At 42.6% G+C, this 19,424-nt stretch overlaps 1 protein-coding gene across 1 annotated transcript; it reads left to right on the top strand.

Annotated features, from left to right (window-relative positions):
* Positions 1-3,388: 3,388 nt before the first annotated feature.
* LOC147187851 (uncharacterized) lies at positions 3,389-19,092 on the top strand. The gene is made up of 27 exons (XM_086101083.1): positions 3,389-3,563; positions 6,804-7,004; positions 8,146-8,271; positions 8,346-8,372; positions 9,266-9,292; positions 9,663-10,844; positions 10,911-11,024; positions 11,427-11,495; positions 11,621-11,662; positions 12,027-12,095; positions 12,179-12,214; positions 12,348-12,407; positions 12,604-12,657; positions 12,750-12,797; positions 12,874-13,215; positions 13,290-13,367; positions 13,447-13,488; positions 13,582-13,626; positions 14,274-14,318; positions 14,395-14,445; positions 14,523-14,570; positions 14,658-14,786; positions 14,879-14,905; positions 15,190-15,240; positions 15,316-15,345; positions 16,439-16,477; positions 16,843-19,092. The coding sequence occupies exons 1-27, from the start codon at positions 3,548-3,550 to the stop codon at positions 16,977-16,979; spliced, it is 3,135 nt and encodes a 1,044-aa protein (XP_085957209.1). The 5' UTR covers positions 3,389-3,547; the 3' UTR covers positions 16,980-19,092.
* The last annotated feature ends 332 nt before the right edge of the window (positions 19,093-19,424 follow it).

The raw sequence follows: 19,424 nt of genomic DNA, 5'->3' as shown, positions 1-19,424 counted from the left end.
CCACGTCGTCGCTGTCGACCTCCAGGCCCATGAACTTGCCCAGTGACACAATCTCGTCCACCACGTCAGTTTCCAGAGCGGGATCCGGCTCAAAGCCTTCAAAGAACCTGGGCACCATGGAGGCTGGCCAAAGCTTCCTCCAGGACAACTGCACCGTCCTCCTGGTGACTTGCTCCCAGGCCTTCTCCAGGATGGTCAAGCAATGGAGGATGTTGAAGTGGTCCTTCCAAAACTCTCTCAAAGTAAGGTTGGTCTCCATGGTCACTTCAAAGCATCGTTGGAAAAGTGCCTTGGTGTAGAGCTTCTTGAAGTTGGAGATGAGCTGCTGGTCCATGGGCTGGAGCAGAGCTGTGGTGTTCGGTGGCAAAAACTTCACCGTGATGAAGTCATGGTCGCTGCGCCAGTCTTCTCCCAACCCCGTCGGCTGAACCAGCGCAGCATCCAGGACAAGAAGGGCCTTGAGTGGAAGATTCTTCTCTGTCAGGTATTCCGCCACGCTAGGAGCAAACACTTCCATGAACCACTCGGTGAAGAACTGTCGAGTGACAAGCGCTTTGGGATTGGCCCTCCACATTACGCTTAGCTTGTTTTTCTGCACATTGTTCTTTTTAAAGGCTCTCGGGGTTTCCGAGTGGTACACAAGGAGAGGTTTGACTTTGCAGTCCCCGGTAGCATTAGCACAGAGCAGCAAAGTCAGCCTGTCTTTCATGGGCTTGTGTCCTCGGAGGCTCTTCTCTTCCCGTGTGATGTAAGTCCTCTTGGGCATTTTCTTCCAAAAGAGTCCTGTCTCATCACAGTTGAACACTTGCTGGGGTAGAAAGCCTTCACACCCGACAAATGACTGAAATTCCTCAACAAATTTCTTGGCACCTTCTTTATCTGCGCGAAGAGTTTCCCTCTTTCTGACCACGTAGCGGATCCCGCTTCTCTTTTTGAAGTTTTCAAACCAGCCCCTGCTCGCCTTGAAGTCATCTGCGCTGTCCCCGGGGCTGTGGCGAGTCAGGTCGCTGTACAGCTGCCTTGCACGCTCACAAATGATTGGCTCGGACACTTTTTCACCCCTTGCCTGCCTCTCTGTGACCCACTGAAGCAGAAGCTTCTCCACATCTTCCATTCGATAATGCCTCCTGCTTGTAAGCGTTTTAACTCCTTTTGCCACATCGGCAGCTTTAATGGCTTCTTTCTTTTTCAAAATAGTAGATATGGTGGACTTGGCCATATTGTACTGAATAGCCAGGTCGGACACCCGTGTGCCGCTTTCAAATTTGGCGATAAGTTCTTTTTTTAGTTCTATGGTCCTCATTATGTTTGTTCGCTTTGGCTTATTATGAACAGAACTCTTTTGGGGTGGCATTTTGAACAAACTATCCATCACAATTCAACTATTACACACACCAGCCCCCCCCCCCCCAACTTAATTTAACTTCTGCGTTGAAATGACGTCAGCTTCGAGAGCTTCACGATTGGCTGTTCGGAAAATAAAGATGGACGCCTCCGTGCTCAGTCAACACTTGGACATAAACAAACAATAAAAACCCTAACATGATCAATAAATAATTAATTTCACGCTTTCGAAAAGTAATGATTAATATTAACATAGTTAACTGTAATGAGAGCTCCACATTTTGTCAACAGATGTTTTGCGTTAGCTTCTGTTAGCCGCTGACTCTATAGGACGATGCATAATACAGAGCATGTCAACGCGACAATAAAAGCAATTCTAAGATAGCGTGAGTTAACATCGATGCTGTGATGACTTAACGGGCTAATTAGTTTAACTTACGTTCATAACGCCACCGAGTTCCCCCAAGTACGTATCAAAAGTCATTGTTGGAGTGCCTCCCGCCATCTCATTTTCTGCAGCAAGAAAGGTTCAATTCATGTACGGCTGAACCAGGCATAACTTGTCTACGTGATGAAATGACTAAAGTGTCTCCATCGTTGCAGCATCTGCTTTTTTTCGTCTTTGTCCCTTACTTCCTCAGATAGTGCATAACAAACGCAATTGAGGAACATTACCGCCGCCCGATGGAAAAAGTGTGTATCGTAAGGGTTTTGTGTCATTTTTTTTTGTGTACAGTATAGTCTTCCCCGTATTATTTCACGTTCTGTTTGATATTCCAAATCAACATTTTAATTTTTTTTATAAAGACTCCTACAGACGTGAGAAAATGAAATAAATACAAGGTTAAACCATTGGGCATTGTTCAAAGGACACAACATTGCCTATCACCAGCATTGAGGTGGCAGCTTCATGCTCTGAGGCAGATTTTTTTTATTCAGATGGAACTGGGATATTTGTCAATAAGCAGGGAATTTAGAATAGGTCGATACAGGAGTCAGGATTCCGCTAGAAAAAAATCTGGAAAAGCTTCCTTGAATAGCTGAACATTATTTCTGTATAATCAGAGGTGGTGTCACCATCATGCTTTGAGACTATTTTTCTTGAACTGAAACTGGGGCCTTTGTCAAGCTGAAAGGAATTATGAAAAGTTACAAACACCGGTCAGAGTTAGCACAAAACCGCCAGCAAAAGCCGACTAGAACATCTGAACTTAAATTAGGGTTTATCTAGGGGCACTTCAAATAATGACAGGTGTGTGCTGACTCCCATTTAACATGAGTTTGAATGTGATGAGTGGACACTTTTGCAACCACATTCTCTCTGTTTATTACTACTTTATCTCCCGAAAAGACAGGATTCATTAATTAAATTTTTGACTGATTTGTACAGGTCAGATTAGTGGTGGAGAAAATTTTGAGGTGATTTATTGTGGTCTCATTCCTCACAAAAAAATTGACATTTGAACAGGGGTGTTAAGACTTATTCTCTTCACTGTAGTCCTCGAACACTATTGGTCGAGTGACAACTGCACATTAATTGAAAACGTACTAGAATGTGAACAGGAGGGATAATCAGCAGGATTGTGTGTTACTCGGCATGTGTCGATACATCTATATAAGTGCGCGTGTTGACAACTCTGCACTGAGCTGTGGAAGGGGGTGGGGGAACGGTGTGGTTGGGTGTGTGGTATGAGTGAACTGGCGAGGGTGGGGGGGGGTTAAGGTCACGCTTCTGGCCTAAAAAGGCGAAGGCGAATATCAGCCGCTCTCAGAATAACACAGCCGCCACACAACCATGACATGAATGTGCGCCGGTGCGCTTTGGAACGTTTCACCAAGCAAACCGGAATCGAATGCGCATGTGAATGAAAATCGGGTTCAAAACCGGACTCACGCCACGTCGAGTTGTAACGGCAGCTGGGGAGGGCGAAGTGACGTCTGTCTCACCCCGATCTAAATCTGTCGGGCCGGAGGGAGGGCTTGCAGTCAGCCTCGCACTCCGAGCACCCTCAACTTAGTTTCCTCCGTCTGTGTCCCCCCTCATTGGACTCTGAGCCAGCCGGAACAGCTTTTGGAAGAATTCAAAGGGATTTTCGATTATTTTTTTTCCTTTCTTCAAATAATTTTAGGATTAACTCCCAAGTAGGATCCATCTTGTTTTCATGGCATCGGAATCTGCCGCCGACACTTTGAATGTACAGCAATGACTGAAGCAGAAGGTAAAAAGTTTGTGTGACAGGATGGGCCGCTTGTATGTGTGTGTGTGTCCCGCATGAAGGGTAGTTAGCATGGACGTAGCTAAAAATATGCTGCTATCATGTATCATCTATTCGTAATGTTGCCATGCTGGTGCATGGCACATTAACACTGGACACTTTTCATTGATTGGCATTGATGGTGTAATTGATTGTCTTTGATGGTGATTATGATGTATTATTTGACTGTGTCTGATTGTTCTTTGTGGCGCCGTTCAATATTTTCATTTGATGTGATCTCTCATGGGATCTTTGATTGTGATATGATTGCTCTGATTGTGTTTTTGATGATTTTTCAGCGCACACGCACTTTTCATTGATTGCCATTTGGCGGTGTCATTGATTACGCCTTGGATGTCGTCTTTGATGGCTCATCATAGGTCGTTAATTTTTTCTTTGGTGTGTCACTGATATACCTTTGTCCCTTTATGTGTGTAATGGTGTCTTTGAGGGTCTCCACCTGTCACAGACAGCGTCTTCGATTATGTCTTGTGTTATGCCATTGACGCCGGGGATGCGATGCCTTTGTGTGTCTTTGGCGGCGTCTTATTTTTATTTATGTCTGATGTGTCTGTCCTGGTGGTGTTTTTGATTTTATATTCAAACATATCTTATTTATTTTCCTTTTTGTGTACTTTTATTTCCTAAGGTAATAGATTGAGAACAGATTTACATTTGCAATGCCCACCTGGCTGCAGAAGGCAGAGTAAAACAGCAAGAAACTAGAAATAAGTATAAACAAACACGTTTATACCAAATTACAAAGTGACAGACATCACCGATCGTTTTTAGTTGCACAGCTATGCTGAACTTTTCACTGATTGGCAATGATGGCGTCTTACATTATGTCATATTTGCGACATTTCCAAATCCATACTCTTCCACGCTTACAGCAGCTCTGTCCAGGCAAGTTTGCCAACTAGTGGCCTGGCATGCACATTACACCGAAGACAATTATGGGAACGAGTTAATAAGGAAATGTTGCGGTTCTGTCGACTTGTGAGGGGATGAGACAAGTCAGGGAAGCAGAGAAGAATGTAAATAGCTGCTGGCCTTAAAAGGACACCTCCAGCATGGATGAATAATCACACCACGGAAGGACAAAGAATGATTCACGGGTCAGGTTCAAAGGTTGGAGGGGGCGAACACTTTGTAAAAGGTCCGGAGACACTTTGTAAATTTGGACAACTTTGGGGGAGGAGACAAAAAAAAAAAGAAGCTGTTCCTGGGTCAACTTTTAAGACATACAAGTGTAAAAAGAAGTTGATAGTACTGAAACTTCTTATACTGACTTGTGTACAGCTGGAATGAGTCTACAGTTTTAGGAAAGCCTACAGATTAGTAGATTTGTACATATTAAACATTCATACCAACTACTACCTTTATGATGACTTTAAAAACTCTGTTTGTGGTGTACACTGCTTGCTGGGTAAAAAAATCAGAAGTCACATTTTTTGGAATATGCATTTATGTCGAGGCAAAAAAAAACAAACAAAAAAAAAACAAACTATTTTTCTTTCCAAAAACTGCGATTGCAAACATATGAGCAAAGACATCCACATACCTTGAGTAGGTTGAGTGTTGCGATATGTTGGCGGGGCCGCCATATTTGATGTGGCAGATCTGCCTGTGAACTAAAGCAAATAAAGGTACTGAATTTCAGACAGTTAGGAAAACAGACACAAAAAAAAACATGTATGCGTTTTGTTTAATATAATATGAGGAAACATACATTTTATTTCATATTCTCAGTTGTTCATTCAACCTTTGCAAGCATAAATGTGGGCCAATTTTACTGTTATTAGTGGAAAAAAACATCACTCCAATGTGCTGTATGTAAAGATCAAAAATAAAAACAAAATAATACATACCACTTTCTTCACCCAAGTAATGATTTGATTCGACTTGCTCGTAAATTTAGTGGGGACTCAAATTGACTTGCTTACTTGATACCATGGTAACTTTGGGAACTGCTTGAAACTAGAAGTTGAACATTTGCAAAGTACTCATGACTTGCACATGAGCAACTTACTCGTACTTTCTTTTGAACATTTGTGCCGACCAGCGAACATAACCGCAAACTTGGGACTCCCAAAAGTGTCAAAGGATAATGCTTAAAGCTCCAGGATGGTTTCATATGGCGTCCTTCACATCAAAGTAGAGTAAAAAGTAACGAGGCCTCTTACAAGTGTGTGTCTGTGTTCTGTACTGTGTTGTGTGTGTTATGTCGAGTGCCGCTAAGCCTTGTGAGTCAGCGATGGTTGTGCCAACGCGAGCTGAGCCGAGTCGACAGGTGGCGGGAGAGATCGGCTAACAGCCTCGCTGTCGGTTTGTTAGCCCCCCCTTGGTCCCTCCATCTTGCTGCTCTTGCGTTTTACACTGATTCAACTAAATGTGTTCAATTGTACGTCCATAGACATTAAATATTGTGTTGTTATGAGCACAAAGAGATTAAATATGAGGTCAATATCGTACATCATAGGCGTAAAAACATTTGACAATGTAAAGATCGAGCTGCATGGGCATTTGCATGTCATGCTAATAAGGTACAGGAGTTGTCTACAAATGAAGTATGATATAAGGTTCATTAGAGTTTTAGACAGATATGTAAACATCTCGCATACATTAGAAGTAAATATTGAGATTTCAAATGCCATTTATAAATGAGAGTAATAAGTCATAAATAAAAGAATGACTGCTTGTTAGCATGATAAGCTAATTAGCCAACGCGAAAGCTTCATTGATGGGCAAAAAAACCAAAACAAACAAAGCTTGTATTCTCATTTCCCTTTCTTGACTATTTAGTGATTTCAAGGTATCTTGAACTGCATTTATGATTAGTCCACGTCAAACTGTAGATATCGCAAAATGGAATGAGCGCCATCTCCATTTTTGTTGCTGATATCCGTAATTCCGAAAGCGGGATATCTAAAAATGAATTGTTGAGGTGTGTGAGGACAAACTCCCATTCACGTGAACAGCAGAAGTGCCACCATTTTTTCTAGCTGCAACGACGCTGATATCTGAAATGACAGTTGTGTATCGCAAGAATATTGCCGCAGGGTTCTGCAATTTTCTTTTTGACTCGGCTTCCTAATATTGATTCCCGTTGAATCGAAAATGTAAAACTGTGTGTCGAGTCTGTCCAGACAACAACTGAGCAGTGTCGACGAACACGTGCTTACCTCGGATGTTTCTCCTCAGTGAGGTCGTCCGCCAGCACCACCACGATGGTCATCGACGGCAAGATCGTCGACGCCGGCGGATCCAAGCAGACTTTCGCCGATGACGTTTACTCGACGTTCAGCTCTCCGCTGGCATGGATCCTCGTGACGGCACTCGTGGTCACTTGGTCGTGCGTTTTCGTCATCATGTTCGACTTGGCTGACTACAAAACCATCTCAGGTGACCACTGATTAAGTTTATCATTTTGTGTGTTTTCAAAACAAAACTTTTGACTTCTCTGCCATTACAAGGGGACTTTTTAAAAACTTTTTGGTTCAAATGCCGCACAATGACTTTGTGCTACTCACTGGCGGGTTAGCAATAGCTGAGCACCAGTCAATTCCTTTCTCAGACGTTTAAAGAGAAGATTTTGTAGACAATGTGACACTGGGTGCTTCTTGCTTTTAATACAACGTGACTTCCTGCGTGTCGCCTTCTCTTTTCTATGATTGAGATTCATCACTAGAGATTCATGTGGCGAGATTCATCAATTTGATCTAATTAATTCGCGTTTGTGTGTCAGGGCTACTTTCACTTTCTGTTTTCTATTCATGAGCATTAAGACAAAAGCTACTAGAACAGCTCTTTTCTCCTGTACTTCCCTGTAAGCAGGTCCCGGCGTCAGGAAGGTTTTAAAGGACTCGGAGCGCCGAGGCAAGATGACCCTCACAGTGACTAACCCCTTCTTCCTGCAGATCACACCCCCCACTACTAACCTCCTTGAGTGCGCCCCCTATAGCTTTCATTTGTGTCGAAAGCCTTTGAGGTATGCAGTTGTGGTTCTTGAGAGTTCAAATGTGATAAAAATCTCATATTTGAACTCAGGTGAGCTTGAATAGGCACAAAAAGACAAATCAAGCTCCTCTGAACACAGCTTTTTTTCCAGTAGCATCTCTATTTTGTTTATTAGTTTGGCATTTTGTTCTGGGAATGCGGTTCAAAATGGAAGCAAGGGGACGGGTTTATACGTGCTGGCCATTTTATAAAGTACACTTGCATTGTCCAATGGTAAGGATGGTGGCTTGTGATATTTTGACTCTCTTGTGTAGCTAAATAAAGCGAGTGGTTTTTTTTTTTTGTATCGGATCGCATTCAACAGTGTACCTAATAAAGTGACCAGTGAGTATGGTAGTATTTCTGGATGCATTCAAATGAAATGAATGAGCACGTCAAACCTGTGTGCTTTTTATGGATGTATGTCAACGGGAATACCCTCGACATACAACTTGGGTCATTTTTCCATGCGGTTGAAAGGGACGTTGACAAAAAAGTAGAAAGCCCACGAGACTGACAATCAAATGCTTACCATACTTCCTTGCAGGAGGCCTCGGCAGGATTGGCTCGGACCCGACCAAGGCTGTAAACGATGTGGTGGATAGAGCCACTAACGCGTTCCACGCCATGTTGAAGTTTGCCGCCAGCCTGGTTGCCCCCGACGAAGATGATGGTAATACGTTTGATGGAGAGTGAGCACTGCCATTGTCTGTCTCCATTTTACTGATGCTTTTCCTTCTTCTTTAGGAAACCTCTATGCTGTGAGGAAAAAAGGTGAGCGTAAATATTTCACGCAAACACGGTCTGCTAGTTACAAAGCGAACTAAAGATGACATCACTGTGGTTGCTGGCAACGCTTTGGCCTCACCGTTAGACCGCGCAGTAGTGTTGTTTTCGTCAATGATAATGAAATTATTTCATGAACGCTCCTTTGGCTTTGATGACGAGACCCATGTGAGTTGTTCATGAGACGAGACTGGACGAAACAAAAGACTAAATCCTTTTTGAGTTTTCGTGGCCTAAACCTATCACGAATAGGAATGACTAAAATGCGACGAAAACTAATGAGCATTTTTTTGCCCAAAAGACTAAGACAAAATCTAAAATGGCTGCCAAAAACAACACGACTGCACAGCATTATAAACTACGGAAAAGCACAGTTGTGGATGGGGCTGGTTGATTAATCGACTTTAGTGACCAATTGAAGTTTCCTGCTCTGGAAGATTTTCTTTCGAAGTGGCTTCTGTCGATCAAACCGTCTCCTCACTAATGTGCACATTCCAATTTACGGCCATATGACCTCCAATTGTTAATGTTATGTATGTTAGCGTCATGACATATGTACCTATGAACCGTCTCAAAGCGACAACGTGGTTGGAGGAGGTGGAGGAGGAGGAGCGAGTGGAGGTGAATCTTAAGAGGAGAAAAGGTATTTGGTGCTAAATTCGAAGTGCTAACTGTTCTGTGATCGTGTCATTAACTGTGAAGGGTCCATACACCTCCTCTTTCGCCCTAGTAACAATAACAACAATTGTGCTCGACAGACCTAAAACACCCTATGGCTTTCTTCTTATGGCTTGTCGCTAACCGCTAACCCGCTAACGTGGTGCTGTGTGCTCCGACTGAATATGTGTGCTCATTGTTTTGGTCTCCTTTTTGTGTTCCAGGAGAGTTTCTACCATCCCGACGTAAAGGTGCGTGCGTACGCTCGCTTCGTTTTTGAGCTTATTAGTCAAAAGAAAGCTAAGCCCTAACAATGTTCTCATTTGTCAGCATGATGTTTCTTCAAAGTGTTTCCCCAAAAATTTGCGCTGATTAAATTGGCAAAAAATTAAGTCTTAATGACAAAAAAAAAAAAGAAAAAGGATTTGCAATATCTAAAAAAAATCTGGAAAAAGCCTGTTTGCTATCAGGAGAAATAAAGCAAATCTAAAAGGGAGGAAAAACAATAAAAGTGAATTTTTTCAATGAAGTCGTCATTTGCTTTTGACACGAAAAATCTATTACAATCGGAAATTGGATTTTCCCTTAAATTTCTGCCAAATGTCTCCATGGTTGTCAAAGTCATCAAGATGCAAGCGAAGAAGTCACGGCCAGCGGTTGAAGTGGTCCACGAGGATGAAGAAGAGGAAGAGGAGGATGAGGGCTATGAGGAGGAGGAGGAGGAGGAAGAGACATCTGACGGGGAAGATGAGGAGGAGGATGATTATGAGGAGGAAGAAGAGGCAGCTGATGCGGAAGATGAGGAGGAGGAAGATGTGGTGGATGAAGGAGTTGATGAGGAGGAGGAGGAGGAGGAGGAGGGAAGTGAATCAGCTGAAGATGAGGTGAAGGAAGAAGAGGAGGAGGAAGAGAATAGAGATGAAGCAGCTGCAAATGAAGTGGATGACGACGAGAAGAAGGTGGCTCCTGCTGAGGAGGAAGAGAAGTGGGAGGGAGCTAAAGCCACTGTAGAGAGGAAGGAGGAAGAAGAAGAGGAGGAGGAAGAAGAGCAGGAAGTCACTGCTACCGCTGAAGATGAAGCCTCCGAACCTGAAGATGAAGAGGGGGAGGCGATGGCTGCTCAGGATGAAGATGAGGCCGCCACACGTGAGACCGATGAAGATGACGAAGAGGAGGAGGAGGCATTGGCTGCCGAGAATGAAGATGAAGCGGATGAGGCCGCAACACCTGATAGTGATGAAGATGATGACACCACTGAGGATGACGAAAGAGAAGACACGGCCGATGAAGTTAAGGAGGGGGAAGAGGAGGACAGCGATGAAGATATCGCAAAGGATGATGAAGACGAGGCCTTGGCTGACTCCTCAGATCCTTTGCTTCCTTCCAGTGAGGAAGACGAAGATGACCACCTTGCTTCTGTCGCCGATGAAGGTGACGATGAAGATGAAGAAGACCTCGGCCAATCAGAGCGCACCGGTGACCACAAGCCCGACCGTGTCACCGGTGACGACGACGACAATGAGGAAGCCGTCCAGGACAAAGACCTCAGCCGCCTTGATTTCGGCCAATCGGAGGGCTTCGACGACCACAAACCCGATGATGTCACAGATGACGAGGAGCAGGAAGCTGAAGGAATTGCACCGCCTCCTTTGGATGAAGACGACGAGGACGATGAGGATGCCGCATTACCCCCAATGACCTTTGGTGAGGAAGATGAGCTCGAAGATGACATCGCATCAGAGCCTCAGCAGGATGACGATGAGGAAGTCGACGATGAGGAGGTTGAAGATAATTCGCTGTCAGGTATAGTTGACATTCGCGTTCCGCTCCATCTATATCTATTTATCTACCCATCTATTAACCTTCCAGTCGCCGTTCCGCACGTGGCTGTGGAGGAGCTCAGCCCCCACAAAGCAGAGGAAGAGGAGAAGGATGATGACGAAGAGGAGAAGGTGACAAAGGCAGAAGCTAAAGCGCCTGCAGGTCAGCGAGGAGACGTGGCGACAAGTATGATACCTTGAATTGGCATATAGACTCGAAAAAATGGCTGGGTTGTCTTTCCGACTCACTCGTCGGGTTGATTTTGAGGAGATTGGGTTACTTTTACGCAAGGTTGGGTTTATTATTTTTGGCACATTGGGTTGAAAATGTCGGTGTGAAAGTTAGCATCACTGCTTAGTTACCACACCTCCACTGGTAGCTCTAACTGGGTCGTTTTTTTAAAGCCTTGATGGTTCAAAATCTTAACCCAACGTGCCAGGAATAAATAACCCAGCATTGGCTCAGTCCTTTTTGGACCCAGTGCTGGGTTAGCTATTTAATTCCACATCGGTTACTTTTCACCCAGCAGTTTTAAGAGTGTGACTTATTTCTACTCTGCTGTAGTTCCACCATGTCCCTGCACAAGCTCAGCAAAGATGCGAGTGTTTGGCGTGACAAGTGCCAAGAAGAAAGGTTGGTCCACGAGTCACCCAAAATGACTCCTTTGCCTACTTTTTGGGGCTAACTGAGAACCACAAGTTGACGTGGAATGATAATGATGATGCAACCGTGTTGTTCTGCTTTTTTTCCATGTCAAGAATCGAAACCAGTGAAGATTACAGAAAAACCAAAAAGAACAGGTAATTTTTTTTTTGCTTTTGTTTTTGTTTTATTTTATTTTTTAAATTCTGAATATTACAGTATTTTTTATGGGGGCATAATGATTTTTTTATTTCCTTTGCTTTTATTTGTTTTTTAAAATTCTGAATATTACTGTATTTGTTTTTTGGGGGGTATTATTCTGAATAACAAATATTTTTATTGCTGTGCCTTTTAATTCATTTGAATTGAGTTGAACTGAATCTACATCGTCCTTCGGGTCAAGAAAAGTCAAAATGACAAGTGATTTCGACTACAGATAGTGGAATGTAACTTACGTGTGACTTCGCAGCTTGTTGTTTCGATGTTGACGACGTGTCAATCATGCGCGGGTTTGCTTCGCAGCTCTTCCCAGGATTGCCAGCCTGGAGCCCAAAATTAGACGGATCAGGAGGATTCCGACGCTTCTCAAAAGTATGTGGAGATGATACACAGAGAGGACAGCTTTCGATGTGCTGTTTCTGGTCTGATTCCATTTGTTCTTTCTCCTGAAAAAGCCAAGAAAGAAGAAAAGAGCAAAAAGCCCAAAAGAGGTAAACCAATCGTAGATCGGATTCAAGAAGATCGGATTTAAACTGTCTCAATGACAAATGATACTGTAGATCATAAATTAGGTGAACCAAAAAAATTTAATTTAACCTGTTGCTATTCCTATGTGTTCATTAGAAGCACCTGCTGAGAAGGAGAGTCCAAAACCAGCACAAGTGCCCGAACCAGTGCAAGACGGTACCTTGGCACTTCATACAATAATTGTACATAATGTACATTATATACAAGTACAGTACTATAAAGATGATATCTATGTGTACATAGATAAAAAGCTGTCAACTAGAGCGACTCATGCTATGTTATGCTAGGCTAATTGGCAAGCTATTTCTCCACACGGTATAATTATTCATTTGGTGCTTCTGTTTGCATCCAGTTGGTGCTTGCAGACCGGCACCGGTCTACTGTCCGTCCCCGCCCGGCTGGTATGGTAAGTGTTCAACAACTGAAATGATCACAACCGGATTTACGCTACAGGAGTGGATCTACGTTCCCTTCACCTCCAAATATTTTGTTTCGCAGTTCATCAGATCATGACCGACACCCCGTACCCGCCTCCGACCGGCTCAGGTAACCCCCCTCGACTTCCAGTTCCCTTTACGGCGCACTACTAACGTGACTTGAGCTCTTTATTTTTACTTTCCAGGTTCTGCTGCTCCGGTTCTGACCGCTCATCCCATCCACTCGCCGCCGCTTTACCATGCGCACCCAATGATGGCGCCACTCTACCCGCACTACCAGCACTATGCTCAGCTCGTGCCACCTGCCATGCAGCCGCCACCCGAACCAGTCCAGCCATTCAAACCAGTCCAGCCTGTACAACCAGTAGAAACAGTCCAGCCAGTTCAACCAACCGAACCTGACCGGCCTATCCAACCGGTACAGCAAGCAGAACCAGTCCAACCAGCTGAACCGGTCCAGCTGGTGGAAACCGTCCGATCTGAAACCACAGAACAAACACCGCCCACTCAGCCCGAAGTCAAGAAAGGTGAGTAAGGCTACGGGCAATTTAATTTAAAGAGCCTGGGGAATGTCGCATGTCAAATGTTTCCATCTTAAAAGAAGAGAAAGCAGAACTAGAAGCAAAAGCTGAATCTGAGGGTGTCGAGGAAGATTTGATGGTATCATCTGCAAAGAAAGGTCTGACACTCTTCTCACTTGCCTTTTCTTGTTTTAATTCAGATTTTCATGTTCCAATTATCATGTTTATTTATTCCAGAAGCCAAGAAGAAAAAGATAACGAGGACTGAGGATGACAAAGGTCCATCACCACTTTGACATTGGCTGAGAGGTTTTGCGGCCACTTCATTCGGTGCATGTCTAACCAACTTCCACTGCTTGTTGTCTATTGCAGATGATGACGAGCTCAAAAAAGACAAAGCTGGGTCTGCAAAGACAGGTGGGTAATTAAAGATGATCCTTCGGTGTTCCCATCGTTGGAAAAGTGACTTCCAAAAGTAAGACAGCAGTAGAATATTATAGCCTAGCCTTCTGAAGTATGACATTTAATTTTAATCCACTGACGGCCTTCAACAAGGAGGCCGTGGACAAGAATAGCGAAAGTGTCGAGTGTGGGTGAAGGACAGAGGCAGTTGATGTTACAGAGGTGAAAGTATGCTGAGCGGGTTCTGATTTTTTTTTTTTAAACCTTTATTTACCCACATAAGGCAACTAAAAACAGATTCTCATTTGCAATGTCAGCCTGGCAATGCTTTTTTTCTGACAGTGAAATGAGACTGTGCCGTCAATTAAGGTAAGGGAGAACGGTAGCAGGTGTTAGGTTTGTTCACAATTCGCAAAGAAAATTTGCGGAAAATATTGGCAACAGAAAAATGTTAAATGAGGAACAGAAGAGGCTCAGGGCCAGAGCCGTGGGGTACACCAGTGGTAACAAGGGAAGGATAGAGCAGGGTATGAGGGGGTCCTAAAGACTGTGCTTCAGTCAGATAGGAGAAAAAAAATTCTTAGTCATGTAAAAAAGGTATTTATGAATTAAAAGTGGGTGTTTAACAATCACATTTTTTTTGTCTTTTTCTTTCCATTCAGCTGTAAAAGCGCAAGGCAAGAGTGCTGCAAATCCCCCAAAGAGAGGTAACCGATCTTAAGATTCTGGTTGCCATGGTGACCATGTCACTTTGTACCCATCAGGATTCTGTCTTTACCTTAGAAGCCACAGAGGCAAGGCGGAAGAGAAGCTCCACATCTGCCTCAAAGACAGGTCACTCATTGGCTCTTGGTCTTGTGATTTGACGTCATCACGGCAACAGATTTATTTATTTTTTTGGTCACTCTTAGATGATGTCAAGGGCAAAAGCAGGATTTCCTCCCCTACAGCCAAAAGAGGTAAAAGTAGCGATGTTTGACACTCAAATGAGGCGTGGTTTCAACATATTGAGCGGACACAACTGATTTTAAATGTTCGCCTCACAGCAGGTCCAAGTCAAAGTCCCAAGACAGCAGAAGCACCACTTCAGTCAAGCAGGCTGAGGGGCGGACTGCCGGACACGTTGACGACAAATGTGACCGACAGGCATGACAAATCTTCAACGTCGCAAACACGTGAGGCTGGCGTCGTCAAAAGACAAAATGGCTGCTTGGGCGCGGACTGATGATTGACACGTGTGATTGCTTTCTTGTTCTTTTGTCATCAGCCAAGACAAGAACACTGTTACTGAAAAGTAAGTTAAATACATGTGAAATTCATGATAGTTCATTTCATTTCACAAAATGAAGAATGAAAATAAGTTATCTCCATATTTTACATTCACATTTGAACTTGACCTGAAAAAGTTTGCTCACTCCTGTTTCATATCATAAAAGACAACATTTCAATTCAAACACTTTATTATCCCACCACTGATTTTATTCTACACTATTGCTTGTTTATTTACAATCTGAATTAAATTAGGGAGATGTTTAAAATCGACAGAGACCGCAAATTTTTTTTTTTCCTCATTAACAGGCAAAGCCAATTGGGCTGAGGAAAAGGAAAGGTCCTTGAAGGACACTATAGGTTCGCAACAATGTTGAATTAAATGACATTTCGGGCACTTTATGATTCACATTTGTCTTTTGGTTTGTATTTCAGACAGAAAAGATAAAGAACAACACCAAGCCAGTAAGTGTGGAAGCCCTCTATTACCTCACAATGTCCACTCGTGTGGCCAGTGAGACTTTTTTCCCCTCCTCAATATTGCAATTAAATACTGTACATGATAATTTTTTTCCCCAAGGTCCTCCCATGTATTTTGTTTTTTGACTTCCACAATCAAATTAATCTGTACTACAATAAACAAGATTGGAATTAAATCAGTTGTTCTGCCCAAGTAGAAAGTAAGCTAAAGTTGTGCAAATCAAGTTTCCCTCCACCCTAATATTTATTAATGATTTGGAAATAACTATTAATCAGTGCAACTGCTAACAAGAAGGCAACAGCTTTGCCCCCAACGCACAAAAAGTACTCAAAAGGATTTCATGTTCATGTTTTTTGAAAAAAAATAATCGTGTTTTAATGCTTGTTGTCATCAGAGGGAGGAAAAAGAGCTTCCCATAGAGCCTGAGGTATTTGCTTTGTGTCTAATTGTCTTTTTTTTCTTCTTTTTCCTCTCATCAGCACAATATGAAGATGAGCTGTAACAATTTTACTTCTTTTAGCAACGTAACACTCCCAAATATTTTCTTCTTCTTGAGTCTTTTTTTTCCCGTAGCAACGCTCCCTCTTCCTGAGTGTTTCCACACATTTGTTACCATACATGCCCCTCTCATCAAACACCTCCAAGGCTGGGGTGGGCAAATTTTAGTGCTCATGGGCCACATTTGACTTTTAGATCCAAAAGGTGGGCTTGGACATTTGTGGTGATGATATTAGGTTAAAAGATAAATAATAAAGTCAAATATGTGTGAATAAATCAGAAGAGCATTTTCAAAACAAAATCATTGTCAACAATTACGTATCTAATAAAATACTTTTTTTTTTTTTGGGGGGGACAAATGGGCTTGTCCATCTTCTGCATTTTAGAAATCAAATATGGCCCCCGGAGTCCAAAAGTTTGTCGTTGGATTTGCACTAATTTTATGACTTGACATTTTGACTTTTAAAAGCTTTGCCGTATGCTCAAACCACAACATGCTCACCTCTTCCTTCATGTCTGACTTCTTGTTAGCGTGTAGCATCGTAGTTCAGTCTGTTGTATTGTGTGTACCTCCTGTAGAAAAGACAGACGATCAAACTGAAGAAAAGAAGAAATCAGGTCAGTTCAATACAGTGAACCACCGTTCATTTCCTGTTTTTTTTGGGGGGGGGGGGGTTGCTCAGGCCAAAGTAATTGTTTTTTAGTTTTTTTACTGAGACACCATTTTTTGGCATCTCGGTGCCAAGAAGCTATGTTAAAGTGAGTTGAGAAGTTTCATTTAGACAACGAAGTGCTTTGTTGTCATCTATATGCAATTATAAATCTTTTGGACATCAATTACTCATGGGTGATGTACATTAAATATAATGACAGTTTACCATCATCGCCACCGGAGGGCACTGTAAGCCCACAATCAGACCGTTTTCTCCTTCACGTTCTGTTTTTGCTTTCAAAGTTAAACGTTCCCCTGTGTGTGTTTTCAGGTCAAAGATACTTCCAGTGTGTTTATGTACCCGGAAAAAATGCGCAGTACCCCTTGCGACCCTTCAGCCCAGCGATGCCACCCGCCCTCAAGTCCCTACTGGAGCAGCAGAGGGCGCCCAAAACGTCGGGGCAGTAGGGCAGCTACTATCGCAACCTACCAAGACGTCGCACAGGGGACTTGTTTCCATGCAGAGCAACAAGGACTGAAATATTGACATGTATTTATTTATTTTTTTACCAACAAGGCTGAGCTCCTGGGGTCTGTTACTCAAAACTGAAGGGAAATCTAGCTACCAATAGTTATTTTCTTTATGGGACTGCATCACTTGTTGCTAGGCACAATTTATATGACACGAATGTCTAAAAATTGTTTCGACATGTGGCAGACAACCAAAATATCCCGCAGAGTAGATCAAGGACAGGGAGGGCTGGCATATACAAACATATAGGCAATTTTGAATGCATTCTAAAAAAAAAATTAAAAATTAAAAAAAAAACCACGATTGAAATTTATTTGCTTTCAAACATAATTACCTGAAGTCATTTTCTCGAGTCATGTGACACATTTGTTGCTAGGCAGATTTCAAAGGGCGCAAAGCCCTGATTTTGAAAGCATGAAAATTTGAAGCATAATCATCTTGAAAGCACACATCCAAAACAAATTGCAAGGAAAGTGAGCTTTTTTCCCTCCAACTGCAGCACCATCTGCTGGATCTGATGGGGCACTGCACCGTTTGCCCCGAATCCAAAACATTATACTTCAATGTAGTGGTTCACTCTTTGTTTATTTAAACTACTTTTTTAATCTTAGTAGTTTGTGTCTAAATGTTAGCATGTCAAACCCCAGGAGCCCCGCCTCTTTTCACACCTGCGCCTTTGCCTCTGAACACATGCTGACAATGCTAATAATAGCTGGTACTTGACAAAACGTGGTCATGATCTAACATTCATCGGAGTCCACATACATTACATCTCAGCTAATTCGCTAAAATGTAACCTGAGCTACCTTTCAGTTATCTGAGGTTCAAGCGAAATATTGCATTAGTATCATGAGCATCCTGCGTGTGGAGACAGAAAGTGTGCGTTACCACGACCAACTCCGGAGACCGATCGTGTTTATCAGTTGGGGCGATCGTTGACCTCATTTCTTCAACCGTACATCAAAGCTGTACGTGCAGCCATCTGTGCTACAAAGCTAGCGTTAAGCATTGCACACGTTGGCTATCGATGTCTTACTTGATGACGAACGACAGAAAGCGAGTCTTCCCAGACTCCATTCTGAAATCAGATTGGGTTAAAAAAAAAAATTGTTCAGTGACCTCATTGTGTTGGCACTTAGCATACCTTGCTACGGCTGATACTACAGTTGCGCAAGGTCCGAGTCATGTAGTTCAGAGCTGAATTAGCCTCAGCTTTGAGTCTTAAGACGTGCGTGGACTTGATGACAAAAAAAGAGACAATTCAAATTTATCAATTAGCATGTTACTATCTTTTATCAGTCGACTCTACTTTATCAGCAACGAGAGTTTGGTAAATGTGCCGAAAGGGTTTTTATTGTATTTACATTATCAAAGTTAGTATTAGCACCAGCTAAATAAATGCTACATGCTAGTTGTTGCATTTTTGTGGAAACCAATTTGGGATGAAGTGATAACCTTTATTTGAGTTAGCATGGAGCTAACTAGCATGAGTTAACCACTCAGCCGCTCAGCTAACGAGCTAGGTCGCAGGTTTGTAGTTGTGCTGCTTCATGTTGTTTGTAGGTCACAAAAGGTTTTGGGAATTTGAGGGCTGTCCTGTCAACATGGTTCCATATTTGATCTATAATATTAATTATTATTGACAGTAAGGTTGGAGCCCGTGACGTGTGAATTCAGATGTGAATACTTTTTGCTTTTATTTAATTTCAAGAGTTTATACAAGTTTTGAGAGGAAGCAGGTTGTTGCACAAAGTTATGTTCCTTAAATATGACTCACAATCATCAATTTAGTACACCTAACAATGTTGGTCAATTTTCATGAGGAAAAAAAAAAGGCATTGAATGTTCATATTACAAAATAAACTAACACGGTTGTTTTTTGCCACTTATTCACTGAAAAACAAGATCGGTGATGAATTTGAATAAAATCATAATTGAATTCAAAACCATATTTTGGTGAGTTATCACATCATTCATATATAAATTACTGGCTTTGTATTTATGAAGCAGGTTTGTTGTCATTATTAAGTGCAATACAGTGATCGCCATTTCAAAAAAAAAAAATTAAAATGAAAACGGAGGCAGTGTGTGGCAAATTGCGTCAACCTTTATTTGTGCATGTCAGCAAAATGGAGGCCATTTTTTCCAACACAATCAAACGCGGCACCAACGTTACCGCACCGAACGTCGCTTTGCTTTGCTCCGAGGTGAAATCGCGTGTAGTTGTGAATGCGAATGTGGCCCTGCGACTGGCCGGCGATCAGCTCAGGATGTATCCGAACTCTCGCTCAGTCGCTTGGGAGAAGCTCCTGAAGATATCACCTATGTTATATGTTTAGCTTAAAACTTTGTATCATAGACAGGTCGACCTTGACTATTAG

This window comes from Hippocampus guttulatus, chromosome 20, assembly GCF_054856545.1.
Source record: "Hippocampus guttulatus isolate MCC_2025c chromosome 20, RoL_Hgut_1.0, whole genome shotgun sequence".
NCBI lineage: Eukaryota > Metazoa > Chordata > Actinopteri > Syngnathiformes > Syngnathidae > Hippocampus > Hippocampus guttulatus.
The sequence above is the reverse complement of the archived record's forward strand: the minus strand, read 5'-3'. Positions and strand labels throughout refer to the sequence as shown.

Excerpts from the sequence above, each read along its gene's own strand:
- LOC147187851 (XM_086101083.1), top strand. Across the intron at positions 11,496-11,620 it reads GACAAGTGCCAAGAAGAAAG|AATCGAAACCAGTGAAGATT; the intron begins GTTGGTCCACGA and ends TTCCATGTCAAG. Across the intron at positions 12,096-12,178 it reads GATTCCGACGCTTCTCAAAA|CCAAGAAAGAAGAAAAGAGC; the intron begins GTATGTGGAGAT and ends CTCCTGAAAAAG.